General features: G+C 45.9%; 2 protein-coding genes across 14 annotated transcripts in view; one reads left to right on the forward strand and one right to left on the reverse strand.

Annotated features, from left to right (window-relative positions):
* The window catches only part of KCTD19 (potassium channel tetramerization domain containing 19), a 50,155-nt gene extending 34,425 nt beyond the window's left edge, over positions 1 to 15,730 (reverse strand). For 6 of the 7 annotated variants that reach the window (XM_073307300.1, XM_073307298.1, XM_073307296.1 and 3 more), the window contains exons 1-2: positions 15,528 to 15,730; positions 5,575 to 5,874 (exon numbers count right to left, since the gene is read on the reverse strand). In XM_073307300.1, coding sequence (XP_073163401.1) covers positions 5,575 to 5,874; positions 15,528 to 15,530 — 303 coding nt within the window. In that variant the 5' untranslated portion in view covers positions 15,531 to 15,730. The remainder of the gene's footprint in view (positions 1 to 5,574; positions 5,875 to 15,527) is intronic. The other variant, XM_073307297.1, reaches the window with a different exon arrangement.
* LRRC36 (leucine rich repeat containing 36) overlaps positions 15,697 to 19,993 on the forward strand; it is an 82,538-nt gene continuing 78,241 nt past the window's right edge. For 4 of the 7 annotated variants that reach the window (XM_073307307.1, XM_073307303.1, XM_073307304.1 and 1 more), the window contains exon 1: positions 15,697 to 15,802. In XM_073307307.1, the coding sequence (XP_073163408.1) occupies positions 15,733 to 15,802 (70 nt within the window). In that variant the 5' untranslated portion in view covers positions 15,697 to 15,732. Of the gene's footprint in view, positions 15,803 to 16,702; positions 16,725 to 19,993 lie in introns of those variants that run through there. The other 3 variants (XM_073307309.1, XM_073307310.1, XM_073307306.1) reach the window with 2 other exon arrangements.

Consider the following 19,993-nt stretch of genomic DNA (forward strand, 5'->3'; position numbering starts at 1 on the left):
TCAGGATGACATTTAAGATTAAGTAAACGGAAGTATCATCCACAACATAGTATGTTATAGTTCATTTCTGAAAGTTCTCTTTTTTCAAAAATATAAATTATTAGTAGCTAATTATTAGCCCTAACCACTAAGCTAACCTAAAGCTGACTTTTGCTTACAGTGTGGGTTGAGAATCAAAGAATCAATCCTGATGCACTTGCATGAGAGGAAAGTGATCAGGAACAGCCAGCATGGATTCACCAAGGGAAGGTCATGCCTGACTAATCTAATCGCCTTTTATGATGAGATTACTGGTTCTGTGGATGAAGGGAAAGCAGTGGATGTATTGTTTCTTGACTTTAGCAAAGCTTTTGACACGGTCTCCCACAGTATTCTTGTCAGCAAGTTAAGGAAGTATGGGCTGGATGAATGCACTATAAGGTGGGTAGAAAGCTGGCTAGATTGTCGGGCTCAACGGGTAGTGATCAATGGCTCCATGTCTAGTTGGCAGCCGGTATCAAGTGGAGTGCCCCAAGGGTCAGTCCTGGGGCCGGTTTTGTTCAATATCTTCATAAATGATCTGGAGGATGGTGTGGATTGCACTCTCAGCAAATTTGCGGATGATACTAAACTGGGAGGAGTGGTAGATACGCTGGAGGGGAGGGATAGGATACAGAAGGACCTAGACAAATTGGAGGATTGGGCCAAAAGAAATCTGATGAGGTTCAATAAGGATAAGTGCAGGGTCCTGCACTTAGGATGGAAGAATCCAATGCACCGCTACAGACTAGGGACCGAATGGCTAGGCAGCAGTTCTGCAGAAAAGGACCTAGGGGTGACAGTGGACGAGAAGCTGGATATGAGTCAGCAGTGTGCCCTTGTTGCCAAGAAGGCCAATGGCATTTTGGGATGTATAAGTAGGGGCATAGCGAGCAGATCGAGGGATGTGATCGTTCCCCTCTATTCAACATTGGTGAGGCCTCATCTGGAGTACTGTGTCCAGTTTTGGGCGCCACACTACAAGAAGGATGTGGATAAATTGGAGAGTCCAGCGAAGGGCAACAAAAATGATTAGGGGTCTAGAATACATGACTTATGAAGAGAGGCTGAGGGAGCTGGGATTCTTTAGCCTGCAGAAGAGAAGAATGAGGGGGGATTTGATAGCTGCTTTCAACTACCTGAAAGGGGGTTCCAAAGAGGATGGCTCTAGACTGTTCTCAATGGTAGCAGATGACAGAACGAGGAGTAATGGTCTCAAGTTGCAGTGGGGGAGGTTTAGATTGGATATTAGGAAAAACTTTTTCACTAAGAGGGTGGTGAAACACTGGAATGCGTTACCTAGGGAGGTGGTAGAATCTCCTTCCTTAGAGGTTTTTAAGGTCAGGCTTGACAAAGCCCTGGCTGGGATGATTTAACTGGGAATTGGTCCTGCTTCGAGCAGGGGGTTGGACTAGATGACCTTCAGGGGTCCCTTCCAACCCTGATATTCTATGAGTATCAATTTGGACACCTAGGCCATGGTATAAGCTACATACTGGTAAATACTGATTATTTATTTATTTAATATTTGTATGGTATTTATTAATTATTTTTATTATTATCCTCAGGTATCCCATAGAGAAAATATGGAGGCAGTCTTGAACATGAAGCACTCCTCAACTGTATCTTATGAACAATGCATTATTTGCCAGCAAGTGAAAAAGGACAGTGTTGTTGCTTTTAGTGAATAGGTATTGGCTATAATACAAGAGGCAAACAATACAAGACAGAAACTCCGGGATTTCCAAAACAGGGATGCAACTGATAAACTTCTGTCAGCTCTTCAATCTGAATGCAGGCAATCATTACTTTGGCATAAAAACCGTTATGCAATGTGCACAGGTAAAGGTCAAATTAGCAGACTTGGAAATCCATTGAAGGTACTTCGTCACCCAGTCAGGGTGACCTGCAAACCCAGTCTTGTGTTACAATCATCAAAACTTTGACAGTACTTCAGAGCAAGTTCCCCACAGTGTACTGGAGTCTTTGCATTTTCTGCCAGGGTGAAAGTTCCACACAAAAACTTTCTTCTGTAAAAACTGTTGAGAGCGAAGGCATATTTAGGCCTTAACAGAAGCCTGCTTTGGATTTTATGCGTCTGTTCTGATAACATTTAACAGCATAAACCTAAGTAGAACTACGTATATTAAGAAAATGCAGACTAATTGTGTTTAGTGTTGCGCGTGTGTAAGAAATTGCAGAGTAATCGTATCTATGAAAACAAGAAAAGATACAGTAACTATAAAACTAGAAAAGACCAGTTTGGACTAACACTAATCTTGTACTGAGAGAGGAGGAGAGATAACATGGAAATGAGAGACTAATAGGTATGTATAAGAAAAGAAAAGTTATAAATAAATGTGTGTAACAAAGAGAAGCTGATGCTGTATTGTCTGGTGCTGGAGGCAAACTGTGATGAGATCGTCCTGCAAAGCTTCAGAGCTTCTCACTTGTGAGTGTAACTGATCACTATTCTGAGTGTTTTGCCTTAATAAATATTCGTTAGACTCATCTACTGAGTAAGTGAACCTCAGTCCGACAACATTCAAAATGAACAAACAAATCCGTGAGGCACCAAAGTATGAACATGAGCTCTGTGTATGCACAGTGGGTGTAAGGAACCTTATAGCCTAAGAAGGGAAATACCACCCTAACTGCTAGAAGCATCTCTTCAGAAAAGTAACAAAAAGTAAGAATGAAGGTATTGACTTGCCAGTAGTCTGAATTAGTACTGGGTTAAAACACTGCAGAAAAAGGCAGTTTGAACCTTTTATGGACTCCTTACAGTTTTCTCTCAAGTGAAGCCAGTGGAGAGGTCCACATTCATCTGTAAGCCATTTGGCAACCTTTAACCCCCCCCCCCATAGTCTACATCTTGATGGTGCTTACGAGTTCACTGTCTTACATGATCAACCTGCTTCAGAGAGACAAACATTATTAGTGCCTTTCAAATTCCACCATATCCCTTTCTCTAAAGCAGTGGTTTTCAACCTTTTTTCCATTTGCAGACCCCTAAAATAGAGGTAAAACCCCTTTGGAAATACAACTTGTGGTCTGCGGACCCTTACCATAGAGTCTTAGATTGAAAACTGACTGAACAGAATTCAGCTATAAAAGTTGCACATGCTCTGCACGGAATTTGACGCCACATGAGAAAGGGCGCTAAACTGTGGGCTTCTGTGGTAATGACAACACGTCTGGGCTTTGACCTGATAGGGGAGGGTATTCACATCCTTTGATTGGTCAGAAAAATGGAATGCCTTTTCTGGGATTTGAAGCTTTATTTTCGTCGTCACTTTTTGCAGATCCCTTAGACATAGTCTGTGGACCCCCAAGGGTCCAGGAACCACAGGCTGAAAACCTCTGCTCTAAACTGTTAAGACAGGACAGGAGAAGAAAATGTATCAACTATTACAATATACAAGACTGAGCTGGAAGATGAATTTCTCTCAGTGATACATGTAGCGCTGAAATTACGCTCAGATATACTTGCTCATCCCAGCTAAATGTCAGTGAGGAAGAGGCACTAGCCTGTGTGCCAAACAGTGATTACCAATGTTCCCTCTAATTTTTGACAGTCCATGTGCGCAAATTGTTGTGCTTCTGTGCAAATGATTCTGCGCGCGGTGTTTCGCTGTGTGCGCAGGGTTTAGGATCTGTGTGCGAGGGTACGGGAGGTAGAGGAAGTTGAGGTAGGGGACGTTGAAGAAATTGATGATAACAAGGAGGAGGAAGAGGACACAGAAGATGACATTGCACAAGTACATGAAGATAAGACATGGGAATCACATATGCAGTGTTGTTGGAACTGTGTTGGTCCCAGTATATTAAAGAGAGACAAGGTGGGTGAGGTGATATCTTCTGTTGGATCAACTTGTGCTGATGACCGAGCAAGCTTTCGAGCTTACACAGACCTCTTCTTTAGGTCTGGAGAGCTCTATGTAAGCGCAGAAGCTTACAATACAGAAGTTGGTCCAACAGACATCCATCTTGTCTCTAATATCCTGGGACCAACATGGCACAACAACACTGCATAGACAGATACTATGTAAGGAATTAGGTATATACACTGAAAATGTGTTCTTAGATTCTGTATCAAGGTATAATCACCAGCAGACATGAAGAAACAAGTTTTCTGTCAGACAAAAGATGTTTATTTATCTCTCAGTCAGATTTAAATTAAGCATTGTAAGCTAATAAAATGGATGCCCATTTACATATGAAGTTATCAAAGAGGTTGGAAGTCAACAGGGCAGAAGCACAAAAGGAAAACTAACTACAGTACATACAATGAACTTTAGGGATATAAGAAGAAGGCAAACAAGACACCCCCTTATCCTGCACGTAGGAAGTAAATGGGCAGTGCATTTACACTCATGAAAACGGGATCTCAGCCAACCTTGGCTGAAGATACAGTAAAAGACATTCATTGGGCGAGATAAATATCTTTAGACAGGAAGTTAACCTGTTTGTTAAGTTTAGTCTCTAGAAAGTGTGTTATAATTTTGTTTCCAATATCCTTACTCACTATAACTTGAATCTTTGATAATAAACTTCTCCTTGTTTTCCCTATAATATATTTAAGTGCTGTGATATTAAGCAAGGTACTTCAGCTTCTGAGTTGAATCACACAAGCTGGTAGGTACACTGTTCCCTTAGGTACAGCAGACCTGGTATTTCTATCAGTGTTCAGTGGGAAAAGGGCTGGACACTACAGAAGAATGCTTCAAAGGTGCTTGAGGACTGGGGTGCACCTATTGCTAACCTGCAAGACAAGCTAAGGGCTGGCAGAGTCCAGAGGAAAGCGTGTGAGTGGCTACGTTGATGGTGTCAGGGAGCTGATACCGGGTTAAGCACAAGCAAGAGTCTCCCAAGCTAGATGCAGGGAGCAAGCAGGTTATTCACAGTCCTGGGTACCCTGAAAACCATCACACGCTCACTGGAGGTTTTAAAGAACAGGTTGGACAAACATCTGTTAGAGATGATCTAGATTTACTTGGTCCTGCCTCAGTGCAGGGGCTGGAATAGATCATAGAATCATAGAATATCAGGGTTGGAAGGGACCCCAGAAGGTCATCTAGTCCAACCCCCTGCTCAAAGCAGGACCAATTCCCAGTTAAATCATCCCAGCCAGGGCTTTGTCAAGCCTGACCTTAAAAACCTCTAAGGAAGGAGATTCTACCACCTCCCTAGGTAACGCATTCCAGTGTTTCACCACCCTCTTAGTGAAAAAGTTTTTCCTAATATCCAATCTAAACCTCCCCCACTGCAACTTGACCTCTTAAGAACCCTTCCAGCCCTATGTTTCTATGGATCTGTGTTTTTAATATGAGTACAGACCTTTCAATGGCCTCTGATGGAAAGGTCAAATGTCATATTCGGGATTTATTTCTGTACTCAGCAGCCCATAATAAATGAGTGTATATTGAAATTAATTGTTAGGCATCCATTCCAAGCATCTATATATTCACACATACTCTGAAATCTTTATATGGTCATTATTATTTATGAATTAACAAAAGCTGTATAAAAGTAATACATAACATCACACTGTACCTGCAATAAAGGTGTCAGCTGCAAAATTAATGCTTGTTCATACAACAAGTTCAATTCAGCACAGCTGGAAAAAGACAACTTTGAGGTATGCAGATAATAATGGACGTGCCTAAAGGTGAATCCATCTCTGTCGATGAATAGTCTTGGGTTTTCAGACGGAACCAGGGAAGAAGATTCTTTCCAAAGCAGAGATTCTGGAAACTGAGCAATTTTACTTTTAGGAATAGAGAAATGCCAGCCGCCAACATTAAAATGAATTGAGTCCTCTTCTGTAGATTCATTAACTATCTCTGGTTCCTTCTAATTAAAAAAGAAAATCATATCAATAGGCTAGAGTGAACAGGTAAGTTCTGAAGCAGGGTCTTATAATAATTTATTTTAAATGCCAGTGGTCTTTACATTTGATTTTCTATTCAGTGGCAGCACACTTAGTACACATTTTGGGCCTGATGAAAAAAGTATGCATATGACCAATTACCTTACCTACACAATCACTTGTGCATACAAACACCATATTTCACACAAGTATGGTAACTGTGCATGCAAATTAGGCACACAATACATAATTCGAAAGTCAGGTCCAAAATGCATAGTGAGTTTGTTACCATTGAATGAAAAGTAAAATTTAAAGAATAATATCATTTGTAGATGCGCAAATAAAATTGAGCATCTAGTAAGTACTTACATGTCTGACAACAATGGGCCTGACTATAATTAATTACACTGGTGTTTGACAGACCTGTAACTCAGTTGGCTTCAGTAAAGTTCAGTGATTTATATTAATGTGAGATCAGCCTGGCCCCAGTGTGTGTAGTAGCAGAAAACACATAGCAGTAAAATCCAAAATAGAACCGCACTAATAAGGTACTATCCTAAACAACTCTGAATAACACATGAATGCATCTTACAACTATCACAGAAAAATATTTTGTTCCTATCTAGAAATGCATATATGAACTATTATTATGGAATGTTCAGTCACAATTCTGATTATTTCATAAGGGGCCGGGGGGGGAAAGGGGGGGATTGCCTGGGTACCCTAATTGTGAATTTCCAGAGGTTAACACATTTGGATTCTTTTAAGGTGAACTTTAACCCTGAAGTACCTGTATTTTAATGCTTGTTTTTGAGGTAATTACAACATCCCTGTAAAGTTTTTACTCTAATTTCTTATATATACACTTAACATTAACTAATGCCTTCTTAAGATCATTTTAACTAGAAATTTCAGATGAAAATTTATATATCTTAAATTTATATCCATATGGCAAATTTCTTTAATCAAGACAGACTAAAGTTAGACCATGTCTACATTATGATATGAGGCTGGTAAAACTGTGTCACTCAGGGGTGTGAAAAATCCTCCCCTCTTGTGCAACACAGTTAAACCAACCTAACTCCCACTGGAGATAGCGCTAAGTCAATGGGAGGGCTTCTCTTGACAACATAGCTAATGCCTATCGGGGAATACCTCCGCCAATGGGAGAAGCCCTCCTGTAGGCATAGGAAGCATCTTTCCTGAAGCCCTACAGCAGCTATTCCTGGGGGAATTCTGCACCAAAAATTTCAAAATTGTATGGAATTGGAATTGTATGAATTGGAATTCTGCACACAATATTTTAAAATTCTGCAAAATGCTGCACATTTACTTGTCAAAATAACACAATATAATCCTGCCAGTTTCAATTAGTTTTGGTAATTTGTTTCAAATTACCTGTCAGCAAGTATGTCTGTAACAAAACAGGCAACAAAAAAGATTCGGGAAATGTTTTTTGAAAAATTGAATCCTGACTAGGCATATTAATACAGAACTTAGAGTAATAGTTCATTTAAACTACAATACAAAAACGTATTCCTGCACCCCTCAGAAGCAGTGCAAAGCCTTCGGGAGTCAGGGGTAATGGAGGAGCTGAGGGAGAGGGAAGTAACTGCTGGGAAGGAGTCTGAGAATGAACCTGGAGGGTTGTTGGGTGTGGGTGGTAGAATTGTGGCACAGGTTTTTTTGGCCCGGAGGGATTGTTAGGGAGTTGGGGAGCCTTCCCCATGCAGACCCTGGCTGACCCCTAGCCTCTCCCATTCAGTCAGGCACATCTGACCCTGTCCCCGTGTGTCCCTGCACTTCCATTAACGATTCAGCCAGGCATAGCAGCACATGTCCTCGTGTGGCCCCGCACTGCCACTCCCATTGAGCTCCAGGTTCAATGTCGTCACCCCACTATGTCATAGATATTTAGGTCAGAAGGGACCATTATGATCATCTAGTCTGACCTCCTGCACAACGCAGGCCACAGAATTTCACCCACCACTCCTACAAAAAAACCCTCACACCTATATCTGTGCTATTGAAGTCCTCAAATCGTAGTTTAAAGACTTCAAGGAGCAGAGAATCCTCCAGCAAGTGACCCGTGCCCCATGCTACAGAGGAAGGCGAAATCTGCCCTGGAGGAAAATTCCTTCCCGACCCCAAATATGGCAATCAGCTAAACCCTGAGCATATGGGCAAGATTCATCAGCCAGGTACTACAGAAAATTCTTTCCTGGGTAACTCGGATCTCACCCCATCTAATAGCCCATCACAGGCGCATTGGGCCTATTTATGAATATTTAATTACCAAAACCATGTTATCCCATCATACCACCTCCTCCATACCATCGAGTTTCATCTTAAAGCCAGATAGATCTTTTGCCCCCATTGCTTCCCTTGGAAGGCTATTCCAAAACTTCACTCCTCTGATGGTTAAAAACCTTCGTCTAATTTCTAGTCTAAATTTCCTAGTGGCCAGTTTATATCCATTTGTTCTTGTGTCCACATTGGTACTAAGCTTAAATAATTCCTCTCCTTCTCTGGTATTTATCCCTCTGATATATTTATAGAGAGCAATCATATCTCCCCTCAACCTTCTTTTAGTTAGGCTAAACAAGCCAAGCTCCCTGAGTCTCCTTTCATAAGACAAGTTTTCCATTCCTCGGATCATCCTAGTAGCCCTTCTCTGTACCTGTTCCAGTTTGAATTCATCCTTCTTAAACATGGAGACCAGAACTGCACACAGTATTCCAAGTGAGGTCTCACCAGTGCCTTGTAGAACGGTACTAAAACCTCCTTATCCCTACTGGAAATACCTCTCCTGATGCATCCCAAGACCGCATTAGCTTTTTTCACAGACATATCGCATTGGCGGCTCATAGTCATCCTATGATCAACCAATACTCCAAGGTCCTTTTCCTCCTCTGTTACTTCTAATTGATGCGTCCCTTATAACTAAAATTCTTGTTATTAATCCCTAAATGCATGACCTTACACTTCTCACTATTAAATTTCATCCTATTACTATTACTCCAGTTTACAAGGTCATTCAGATCCTCCTGTAGGGTATCCCTGTTCTTCTCTAAATTGGCAATACCTCCCAGCTTTGTATCATCCGCAAACTTTATTAGCATACTCCCACTTTTTGTGCCAAGGTCAGTAATAAAAAGATTAAATAAGATTGGTCCCAAAACCAATCCTTGAGGAACTCCACTGGTAACCTCCCTCCAGCCTGACAGTTCACCTTTCAGTAGGACCCATTGTAATCTCCCCGTTAACCAATTCCTTATCCACCTTTCAATTTTCCTATTGATCCCCATCTTATCCAATTTAACTAATAATTCCCCATGTGGCACGGTATCAAACACCTTACTGAAATCTAGGTAAATTAGATCCACTGCGTTTCCTTTGTCTAAAAATCTGTTACTTTCTCAAAGAAGATGATCAGGTTGGTTTGGCACGATCTACCTTTTGTAAAACCATGTCGTATTTTGTCCCATTTACCATTGACTTCAATGTCCTTAACTACCTTCTTCTTCAAAATTTTTTCCAAGACCTTGCATACTACAGATGTCAAACTAACAGGCCTATAATTACCCGGATCACTTTTTTCCCCTTTCTTAAAAATAGGAACTATGTTAGCAATTCTCCAATCATACGGTACAACCCCTGAGTTTACAGATTCATTAAAAATTCTTGCTAATGGGCTTGCAATTTCTTGGGCCAATTCCTTTAATATTCTTGGATGAAGATTATCTGGGCCCCCCGATTTAGTCCCATTAAGCTGTTTGAGTTTCGCTTCTACCTCAAATATGGTGATGTCTAGCTCCATAGCCTCATTCCCATTTGTCATGCTACCATTATCCCTAAGATCCTCTTTAGTCTTATTAAAGACTGAGGCAAGGTATTTGTTTAGATATTGGGCCATGCCTAGACTATCCTTGACCTCCACTCTATCCTCAGTGTTTAGCTGTCCCACTTCTTTCTTTGTTTTCTTCTTATTTTTGACTATAGAACCTTTTACTATTGCTTTTAATTCCCTTTGCAAGGTCCAACTCTACTTGACTTTCAGCCTGTCTCACTTTATCCCTACGTGTTCTGACCTCAATAAGGTAGCTTTCCTTGCTGATCCCTCCCTTTTTCCACTCCCTATACGCTTTCTGCTTTTTCTTAATCACCTCTCTGGGATGCTTGCTCATCCAGCTTGGTCTACAACTCCTGCCTATGATTTTTTTCCCCTTACTTGGGATGCAGGCTTCCGATAGCTTCTGCAGCTTTGATTTAAAATAATCCCAGGCCTCCTCTACCTTTAGATCCATAAATTCTTCAGTCCAATCCACTTCCCTAACTAATTTCCTTAATTTTTGAAAGTCAGCCCTTTTGAAATCAAAAACCCTAGCTGCAGATTTATTTTTATTAATCCTTCCGTTCAGTTTGAACTGAATTAGCTCATGATCACTTGAGCCAAGATTATCCCCTACAACCATTTCTTCTATGAGGTCCTCATTACTCACCAAAACCAAATCTAAAATGGCATCCCCTCTAGTCGGTTCAGCAACTACTTGCTGAAGGAATCCATCAGCTATCGCATCTAGGAAAATCTGAGCCCTGTTATTATTACTAGCGCTCGTCCTCCAGTCTATATCTGGGAAGTTAAAGTCTCCCCTGATCACACAGTTTCCATTAGTATTTACTTTATTAAAAACATTAAAAAGGGCTCTATCCATATCCAAATTAGATCCCGGCGGTCTATAGCACACCCCAAGCACTATCCCAGGGGAGGCTCTAATAGCTTTCTTCCCCAATTTAATTTTTGCCTAGATGGACTCAGTCATATCCATTTCATTGCTTCTTATTTCTTTACATTCTATCTCATCATTGATACACAGTGCTACTCCACCACCTTTACCTTTATTTCGGTCTTTCCTAAACAGCACAGACCCTTCAATACCCGTAGCCCAGCCGTGACGACTATTCCACCCTGTCTCTGTTCTCCCTAGAATAGCTGGTTTCACTTCCTGCACCAGTAACTCTAGTTCCTCCATTTTGTTACCCGGCTCCGCGCACTGGGGTACAAACATCTTCATTCCTGCTGTTTGGCCTCGCTCACATTCTGTACCCGATTAGGCCCGGTCATTCTACAGCCCGTATAACCTATTAGACTGGTATCTACACTGCCCTTCCTCCTACCCACGGCTGCATCCACTCTTACTTCATTTTCTTTCCTCTCAATGCTAAATTCTGGCGTGGAGATTACCTGGACATCTCCCAACCATCTCCCCCTAATTCCTAGTTTAAAGCTCTCTTAATCAGTTGTGCCAGCCTCCATCCGAGAAGTCTATTTCCTTCCCTACTCAGATGAAGTCCATCCCGAGAGAACTGTCCTCTGTCCATGAATGCCTCCCAGTGGCCATACATCCCAAAGCCCTCCTTATAGCACCACTGCCTGAGCCATCTGTTGATAGTCATAATCTTGTCACACCTTTGTTGCCCTTCTCTAGGAACAGGCAGAATCCCACTAAAGATCACCTGAGCCTCAATTTCCTTAAGCGTCTTCCCCAGCCTAGCACAGTCTCCCTTAATACTTTCCAGCGAGAATCTAGCCATATCATTTGTTCCCACATGAAGGATAATTAGGGGATTCTTTCCTGCTCCCTTTAGAATCCTTTTCAACCTCAGGTCTACATCCCATATCTTAGCACCTGGAAGACAGCACACCCTCCTATTCTCCGGATCAGCTCTGGTTACAGGCCTATCTATTCTTCTCAGTAAAGAGTCCCCAATCACATAGACCTGTCTTTTCCTAGTGACGGTGCTATTCTCCAGTCTATCCCCTGTTCCCTCTGGCTGCAAGTTCTTTCCATTCCTATTCTCCCTTGTAATCCTCTTTAACCCATCCTGTATCCTCCTGGGGCTCATATTTGGTGTAATCTCCATTAACTCTTCCCCTTTTCCTATAGGACTAGCCGCTCTTCTCTTCTTCCTTGCCCTTTCACCTTCAGTGACTACCTGCTGAGCCCCTTCTTCATTTTCCAACTCTGCATACCTATTCTTAAGCTCTATTTCTCCCTCACTAGCCCGTCTTTTCCTTTGCCTGGTTCCTTTAGTCACATGCTTCCACTGACCACTTTCCTCACCCAGTCTCCCCTCAGAATTCCCAGTCCTGCTTCCATCTGCAAGTCTGAGCTTTTCCCTTCAGATACCTCATGTCTTTGCTCCATAATCTGCTCAAACCCCATCCTAAACTCTATCAGACTTTCCACCTGCATCCCCAAACCTCGGATCTTTTCCTCCATCAGCTCAATCAGATGGCACTTCATACAGACAAAACCCTTACCAGGTGCCCCCTCCAGGATCATGTACATACCGCAGCTTCCACATCCAGTCATCTTCATTGTGTCTTCCGCTACATGGGTCACTCCCACTGCTGCCTCTGTATCTGCCATAGCCTTCCCTGTTAATCTGGGAAACACGAACCACACCAAAACACCACCCCCCACAGCAAAAAACAAGCACCACAAGACAGACTCCCCTGTTTACAGCTCTGTTTGCTGGCTACTGCCTGACTGGCTGCTACCTTTTAGGACCCCTAGTCAGAGAAGCCCCGCCCCCTAATCAGGGCTCAGCTTCTCTCCCAGCACAAAGCCCCTGCAAGCCTCTCCACATACAAATAATACAAATACAGAACCAAATACAAATACTTTCTCCTCCAACAGAACTCCCACTGAAACTCCCCTGTTTACAGCTCTGTTTGTTAGCTCCTGTGCCGCTGCAGCAGTCTGTCCCCCCACTAGTCCTTCTGAACTTTTTAAAGACTAAGGAATTGCAGGAGTTGCCACTGTAGCGTTTTAAGTGTAGACAAGCCCTGAGTCATTTTCCTATTGTTGCCCCTTTTGGCCTGAGCAGTTAGCCAATGCCTAGGGCCTTGCCAAACTGTTTCCATGAGGGGAAAAAAATTGATTATATAAGTCAGGTATTACTTTGGTGCAATCCTGTTTATTTACCAGGCATAAAATCTTGTTTCCTTGAACACAGTGGGAAAAAATCAACACAGGCAGTTTCTTGGCTCACTATTTCAAAGCCTGCCTCTCCATATCTCTGCTTCATGTCTGGTCCACACTCATGACTTCTCTCTCACTTCTTGTTCGGTTTCTGCTTCTACCACACACAGATACACACAGCTGCAGCCAATCAATCCCCTCACCTCTGTGTTTGCAGTTAGTCCCAGGACACACAGGACAACAGGCAGACAACAAGGCTAACACTATGTCTACACTACAGACCTTACAGCGGCACAGCTGTACCGCTGTAAGGTCTCCCATCTAGCTGCTCTAATTAACAAACCCCTAACGAGTGGAGGTACTATGTCAGCAGCAGAGCATCTCCCGTCAACGCAGTGCTGTTCACACCAGTACTTTTGCTGGTGAAACTTTTGTCAGTCAGGAGTGTGGTTTTTTTCCACACCCCTGACTGACTAAAGTTTTACTGGCAAAAGTGCTAGTGTGGCCATAGCCTTAGTTTCTGATTGGCCTCATAATATAGCCCATTGCTTTGGGCAATGGTTTCCTAATGTTTCCAGTTATCACTACATGAAGCAGCATTTAGTTGCTCCACACATTTAACAAAGTTTGTGATTGTCTCTTTATCAAAGACACACCTGACAGCAGCCATTTACACTTTCCAGCATAACACTCTGAAATGTCCCAATAAAACAGCTATCCTCATATAGTGTGTCCCATTGAAGAAGAGTATGCTGTAGTAATATTTTATATTTACATAGCACCTTTCATTTTATACACATAAAGCATCATGGAACTGCAGCAGCCAACAGACAGGCACAGAATGCACTACATAATTACTCCAGGGCAAACTAATGAACTCTTACTCTAACAAAATGCATCATGGATTTTTTGTTTGTTTGTTTGTTTAACATCTACGCACTTCCGACACAGTCTCACTATTTAAAGGTCCAGCCTGAAACAGCCACACAGTAAACTGCAGCAAACTCAATGAACTTGAAGCTGAGCTGCTCTATACTGCATCTGGTTTCAAAGGCTCTCCAATGGACCATCCTGCAGCCTGAAATCTCTGGAGTCAGGAAGTGTCAGAAAGAAAGGAACAAAACTGTTTGAGGACAGCCCAATCAACTCCAACAGGAACACTGGGCTCCACACCTGGCTCTTCCACTCTCCAGCTGTGTGGCTTCTGTGCTCCAATCTCCCTGCCTGTAATATGACAATTATGTGAACTGCTCTGCATCAGTGAACGCAACACTCAAGCCTCGACTTCCCAGAAACAGAAAGTGAAGTAATGAAATCAGCTGCAATTCACACCAACTATTTCAGCACAAGTTTGCATGTGAATGCCAGTTTTGGGAGAAGAGGGCCCCAAACTCAAGTCAGTTTAAACAAAACAAAAAAGATTTGAGAGCATCTACGCATGGACCGGCACTGAAAGCTCCGATTAAACCCGATTGCAATGACGCAGTGCCAGTCTCTGTGCATACAAAGCCTCAGGGACAAGCTGGCTGGGCAGACACCAACCATGATGCCCTCAACTGTGACCTGAGGAATCTATTACAATTACATCTCCATCACAGGAGAGCAATAGAGACAATGTTTGCACATCGACTCATGCATTGCTCGGAACACCTGGGCGAAAAGGTACCCTCCCCAGCCCGGGCCAAATGAGCGAGTGAGGGTGGGGGAAAGCAAGCAATGGATGGAGGGGGGATGGAGTGAGCGGGGTGAGGCCTCGGAGAAGGGGCGGGACAGGGACGCTCAGATTGTGCTATTACAAAGTTGGCAACCTTCCCAACTTCTCCTTCCTCCGCCCACAATGCTCCCAGAGGAGGGATGCCCCCTGTTCCCCCTTTGATCCCATGGGGGCCTTTGTTCCCTCTCCCCCTTGCATCCCAGGGAGGCTGCTTTCTCCTCCCCCCTTTGACCCCATAAGGGGCCACTCTCTCCTTCTCCCTTTGATCCCATGGGGGGCAGCTCTCTCCACCCCCATTTGGCTGCCCCCTCCCCCTTGATGTCATGGGGGGCAGCTCTCTCCTCCCCACTTTAATCCCATGGGGGGCCGCTCTCTCCTCCCCCCTTTGGCTGCTCCCTCCCCCCTGATCCCATGGGGGGCAGCTCTCTCCTCCCCACTTTAATCCCATGGGGGGCCGCTCTCTCCTCCCCCCTTTGGCTGCCCCCTCCCCCCTGATCCCATGGGGGGCAGCTCTCTCCTCCCCACTTTAATCCCATGGGGGGCTGCTCTCTCCTCCCCCCATTGGCTGCCCCCTCCCCCCTGATCCCATGGGGGGCAGCTCTCTCCTCCCCACTTTAATCCCATGGGGGGCTGCTCTCTCCTCTCCCCATTGGCTGCCCCCTCCCCCCTGATCCCATGGGGGGCAGCTCTCTCCTCCCCACTTTAATCCCATGGGGGGCTGCTCTCTCCTCTCCCCATTGGCTGCCCCCTCCCCCCTGATCCCATGGAGGCAGCTCTCTCCTCCCCATTTTGATCCCATGGGGGACAAGTTCTCTCCTCCCCACTTTGATCCCACGGGGGTGGCCCACTTTCCCCTCTTTGATCCCAGAGGGGGCCGCTCTCCCCCCTCTGATCCAGGGGGCGCCGCCCTCTCCTCTCCGTTCATGGTCCATACCATGGCGAAGGCGGCGGCGGCCCCTCTTCCCGCGCGGGCGGGGCGGGGCGGGAGGGCGCTGGACTGAGGTTCCAGTAACGGGCCCCGCCGCGGGGCTGCGCGCGCGCGCCCTCCATCTTCCGATCTCTGCGCGGGCCGCCGCCCCCTTGTCCTAGGCGCGCGCGCGCGGTGGGTGTTTGGCTGCGTTGCCCGGCAACAGGCCGGGATGGCGCTGCAGCTGGAGCTCAGCGAGGCCTGGATCCGGGAGCAGGCGGCGCTGCGGGGAATTGGCCCAGGTACCGCCCCCGGCAGGCCTGGGGATGCGGGAAATGCTGACGGGGCAGCACCAGGGTCCTGGGGGCAGAACGGGGGCCCCAGGGTATTTGGGGGCAGGGGCTTGAGGCATGCGCCTGGGGAGGGAGAATCAGGGCCCCAGGGTATTTGGGGGGCGGCAGCAGGGACTTGGGGTGTAATCAGGGCCCCAGGGTATTTGGGGGGCGGCAGCAGGGACTTGGGGTGTAATCAGGGCCCCAGGGTATTTGGGGGGCGGCAGCAGGGACTTGGGGTGTAATCAGGGCCCCAGGGTATTTGGGGGGCGGCAGCAGGGACTTGGGGTGTAATCAGGGCCCCAGGGTATTTGGGGGGCGGCAGCAGGGACTTGGGGTGTAATCAGGGCCCCAGGGTATTTGGGGGGCGGCAGCAGGGACTTGGGGTGTAATCAGGGCCCCAGGGTATTTGGGGGGCGGCAGCAGGGACTTGGGGTGTAATCAGGGCCCCAGGGTATTTGGGGGGCGGCAGCAGGGACTTGCGGTGTAATCAGGGCCCCAGGGTATTTGCGGGGCGGCAGCAGGGACTTGCGGTGTAATCAGGGCCCCAGGGTATTTGGGGGGCGGCAGCAGGGACTTGCGGTGTAATCAGGGCCCCAGGGTATTTGGGGGGCGGCAGCAGGGACTTGCGGTGTAATCAGGGCCCCAGGGTATTTGGGGGGCGGCAGCAGGGACTTGGGGTGTAATCAGGGCCCCAGGGTATTTGGGGGGCAGCAGCAGGGACTTGGGGTGTAATCAGGGCCCCAGGGTATTTGGGGGGCGGCAGCAGGGGGCCAGTACTGGGGCAGCCGGCAGGGCACAGCACGGGTACTGGGCGACACTGGGGTAGGCAGGGGCGTTTGTGGAACCGTCATGGTTGGAAGCACAGGAACCCAGGGAGCAGCGATGGCCCGTGAGTATCAGGACCGACCGCCCGGGAAACGACGCTCATTCAACAGGGCAAGAGCGCTAGTAGCCATCCGCACAGGTGCACGCCGCAGCCAGGCACATAAGTGGTGGCCCGTTTCCCAGGCTCCACGTCAAAGGAAACGTCTGTGCTTGCTTAGGCCCACCCTAATAGGACCCTGGTTTTTATGACGCCTCGGGGTCTGACCAATTAAATATTTTAGTAATAGTAAAAGGTGTCCCTTTGATATGAAACCATATGCCAGCCCATTGTGGTAGGGGGAGGTCAGCATCAGGGTATATAGAAGTGTACAACGCTGGTTCTGATGCATTATCTGGGAGTTGTTAATGCCTCCTTACTTCCATAAACAAAATTGAAGGTCATGGCGATAGCTGAAATAGTGATGGACAGCGGGACCCGCACAAAGGTATCATTTGCGTAAGATACACGAGCCCTGTTGAAGGGACACATTCCTATAGACAAAGTGCTGCAAGCACAGAGTGGGAAACAAACAGGTCCTTCATAGTCTTCGCAGCATTTTCTAGCTCGTCACGCAGTAGTGTGCACAGATGCAAAACAGCAGTATGATTCAGAGGGATCTTTGAAGTGGGAAAATCTGACAATCAGTGTTATGATGCATAGTCTGTTCAATCTCTCTGGTGGTCTATGCAGTCAGAGGAACATGTCTCTCCTTTGGCACACTCATCTGCATGCTGCAAATACTATCAGCGCTGAGTAGGACAACAATAAACAGCGGGAAGGCACCATCCCCTAATGGCTAGATTCACAAAAAAAAAAAAAAAAGGACTTAGGTGGTTAACTGCCTCTTAAGGTGCCTAAGACCAACTTTTAGGCCCACTCCCATTCACAAAAAACATTGCTCAACTGCCAGCTGAAGTTCCTAGGTGCCTAACCTTCTGCCACGGGGTACAAGCAGAGCCACCTACGTCCTGTCACTTGGCAACTAAGCGCTGGCAGGATTCTCAAGCTAGGCTTTTCCCCATCTATTTCCCGTGCAAGGCCCAATCCAGTAGGCATGACCTGAGTCCACCAGATTGAGCCCTACATAAAAGACAGTCATTGTGGGCATGTGTGTAGCCCTGACCTAATCATTAGGGCACTCCTATAGATCCAGATTTGAATCCCTATTCTGGCTGATTCAAAGCCCTTACATTTTCTCTCATCTTTCTTCTCTCACTTCCCTCCAGTGCCCTTTCATATTCTACACCCATCCATGCACTCACAACAGCACACCTACTCACACATAGAAGTGGTGAAATTTCACCATACACATCACAGACAGAGGACTAATCCCGCTAGCAAAATGCCTGTGTGAAAGATGAGAACTTCCTACTACCCCATGTCATTACTCAGGTGAGAAGCCAACACCTTCCAGCCCCCAGCCTGCTGTGTGAAGCAAGCATGAGTAGTCTTTTTCTGTTCATTGCTCTCATTCAGAAGCTTCCTGGTTGCTGCAAGGGTTGGTTTGTGTCCCCTTATCCCTCCCTCAGCTTTCTGCCTGTTGCATGGAGGTTTCTTACTTTATCCTTCCCTAGTGTGTTCATCTTGTTTTCTTCTCCAGCACACAGCTCCATTCCCTCATTCTGTCAAGCAGCAGAAAAGAGAAATTGATTAGACTTTTGTCAGTTTCATGATTGGCCACAAGATACTGAATATCAGTAGTGAAAACTGAGGAGAACCAGGTTAGTTTTCACTCAGTTGCTGTGTGGAATAGCTCTGAACAGCAGCAAAAACACTGGCACTATCTGCAAATTCACACCGACAGCACTGCATCTGTTACACTCTGGTTCTGAGTTTTGTTTGTAGCCATATGGGCTGGAAGCTATAGTTTATTTTTAAATTAACTCAGTTCTGCAGTAGTTGATGGCAGTTGCCAGGAAAATATGCCTATTAGCAACACTGTCAAGTGGAGTTGTCAAGCCCTGCTCTGAATAGAAATTAATTCATGGCTGAATGTTCCCAAGGCTGGCTACACAGTCAGTGTGTGGTTATGGTAGTTCGGCTGTAGTGAGATCAGTTGAGTGTACGCAATCAACAGGTTAATTAAAAAAGCTGGAATGGCAAGGATTGTATTTCTTTCAGTGCTGTAGCAGCATAATGTTAGCCATACCAAAGGAGAGAGAGCTACAGACATCCAGAGATGCTCAGACAGGATGAACATTAAGCCAGGTATAGAACATAATCAGGTCACACAAGAAGGGAGTGATCATAACAATTTACAGTTCTCACCTGCTGTCAGGAAACCAAATCTTCTAAGGTTCAATGCAAACAAACTCCAGGCTGAGACTGAGCTGCTGTGGAGGTAATTCTTAGTCTTTCATATACAGCAAAATCCTTTTGCAGAAAATCCCTTAAACGTTGCTCTCTTCCAACTGAGTTCTTGCAAAGCTTATCCATGCATGGTCTTTGTAATGCGGTTGGCACCCGCCTCTCATGAGTTCCCCCTTTCTTTGGCCAATGTACCTGCAGTCACAGTTCTTTTCAGGGATGGCACTCACATCATGCGGGGGGCCCCCTTTGGTTGGTTGGGTGTGATCCTGCATTTGGGTTTAGTTTTTTCAACAGGGTGGCACCCACCTCTTGTGAGCAACCCCCAGCCAATGGTTCTCTCAACAGGTCTTCGGCAACTCAGCTCTCCAGCCAAGTTGCATACGCTGTCCCCAATTCCAGAGTATAGAATCCCGAGTTCTTATCCTGGCCCTGGTATGGGGCTGTAGTTCTTAGGCTTTTTCCCAGAGGCACTGCCTTCTTCAACCACCCAGCCGGAGCCCATTTTGGTACCCTCAGCTGCTGTCTTTTTCAGCAGCCCTCCCTGGGATCAGTCTGCAACCAGACTAGCAGGACTCATCTCAGTACCCTTATCTGGTCTGTCCAGGTTCTGTGCTGAGTTCCCACATTGACCTTTTCATGATCCTGCTGCTATTCTAGCCAGCCAGCCAGGCACCCAGTCTTTGGCAACCTTCCCTGGGTGGTTCTGTCTGGAGAGCTCTCTTCAGTGAGCTGTCCATGGTCCTGTTCCTGTTTGTCTAGCCAGCCAGGCACCCAGTCCTCCCTCATCAAGCTCCACACAGCAACTGAAGACTCTGCTTTGCTGCTTGCCTTTTATCTGGCCCCTTATTGGTCGCTCCATCTTATTCCGTTCCAGCGGCCCCTCTGATTGGCTGCTTCTCTGCATCCACTCTAGGCTGCCTGGAGGACTTCTCACTGCTCTATTCTGGGGCAGTGAGACACAGAGCCCCAAGGCCTCCATCGTC

This window comes from Lepidochelys kempii, chromosome 12 (assembly GCF_965140265.1).
Source record: "Lepidochelys kempii isolate rLepKem1 chromosome 12, rLepKem1.hap2, whole genome shotgun sequence".
Taxonomy (NCBI): domain Eukaryota; kingdom Metazoa; phylum Chordata; order Testudines; family Cheloniidae; genus Lepidochelys; species Lepidochelys kempii.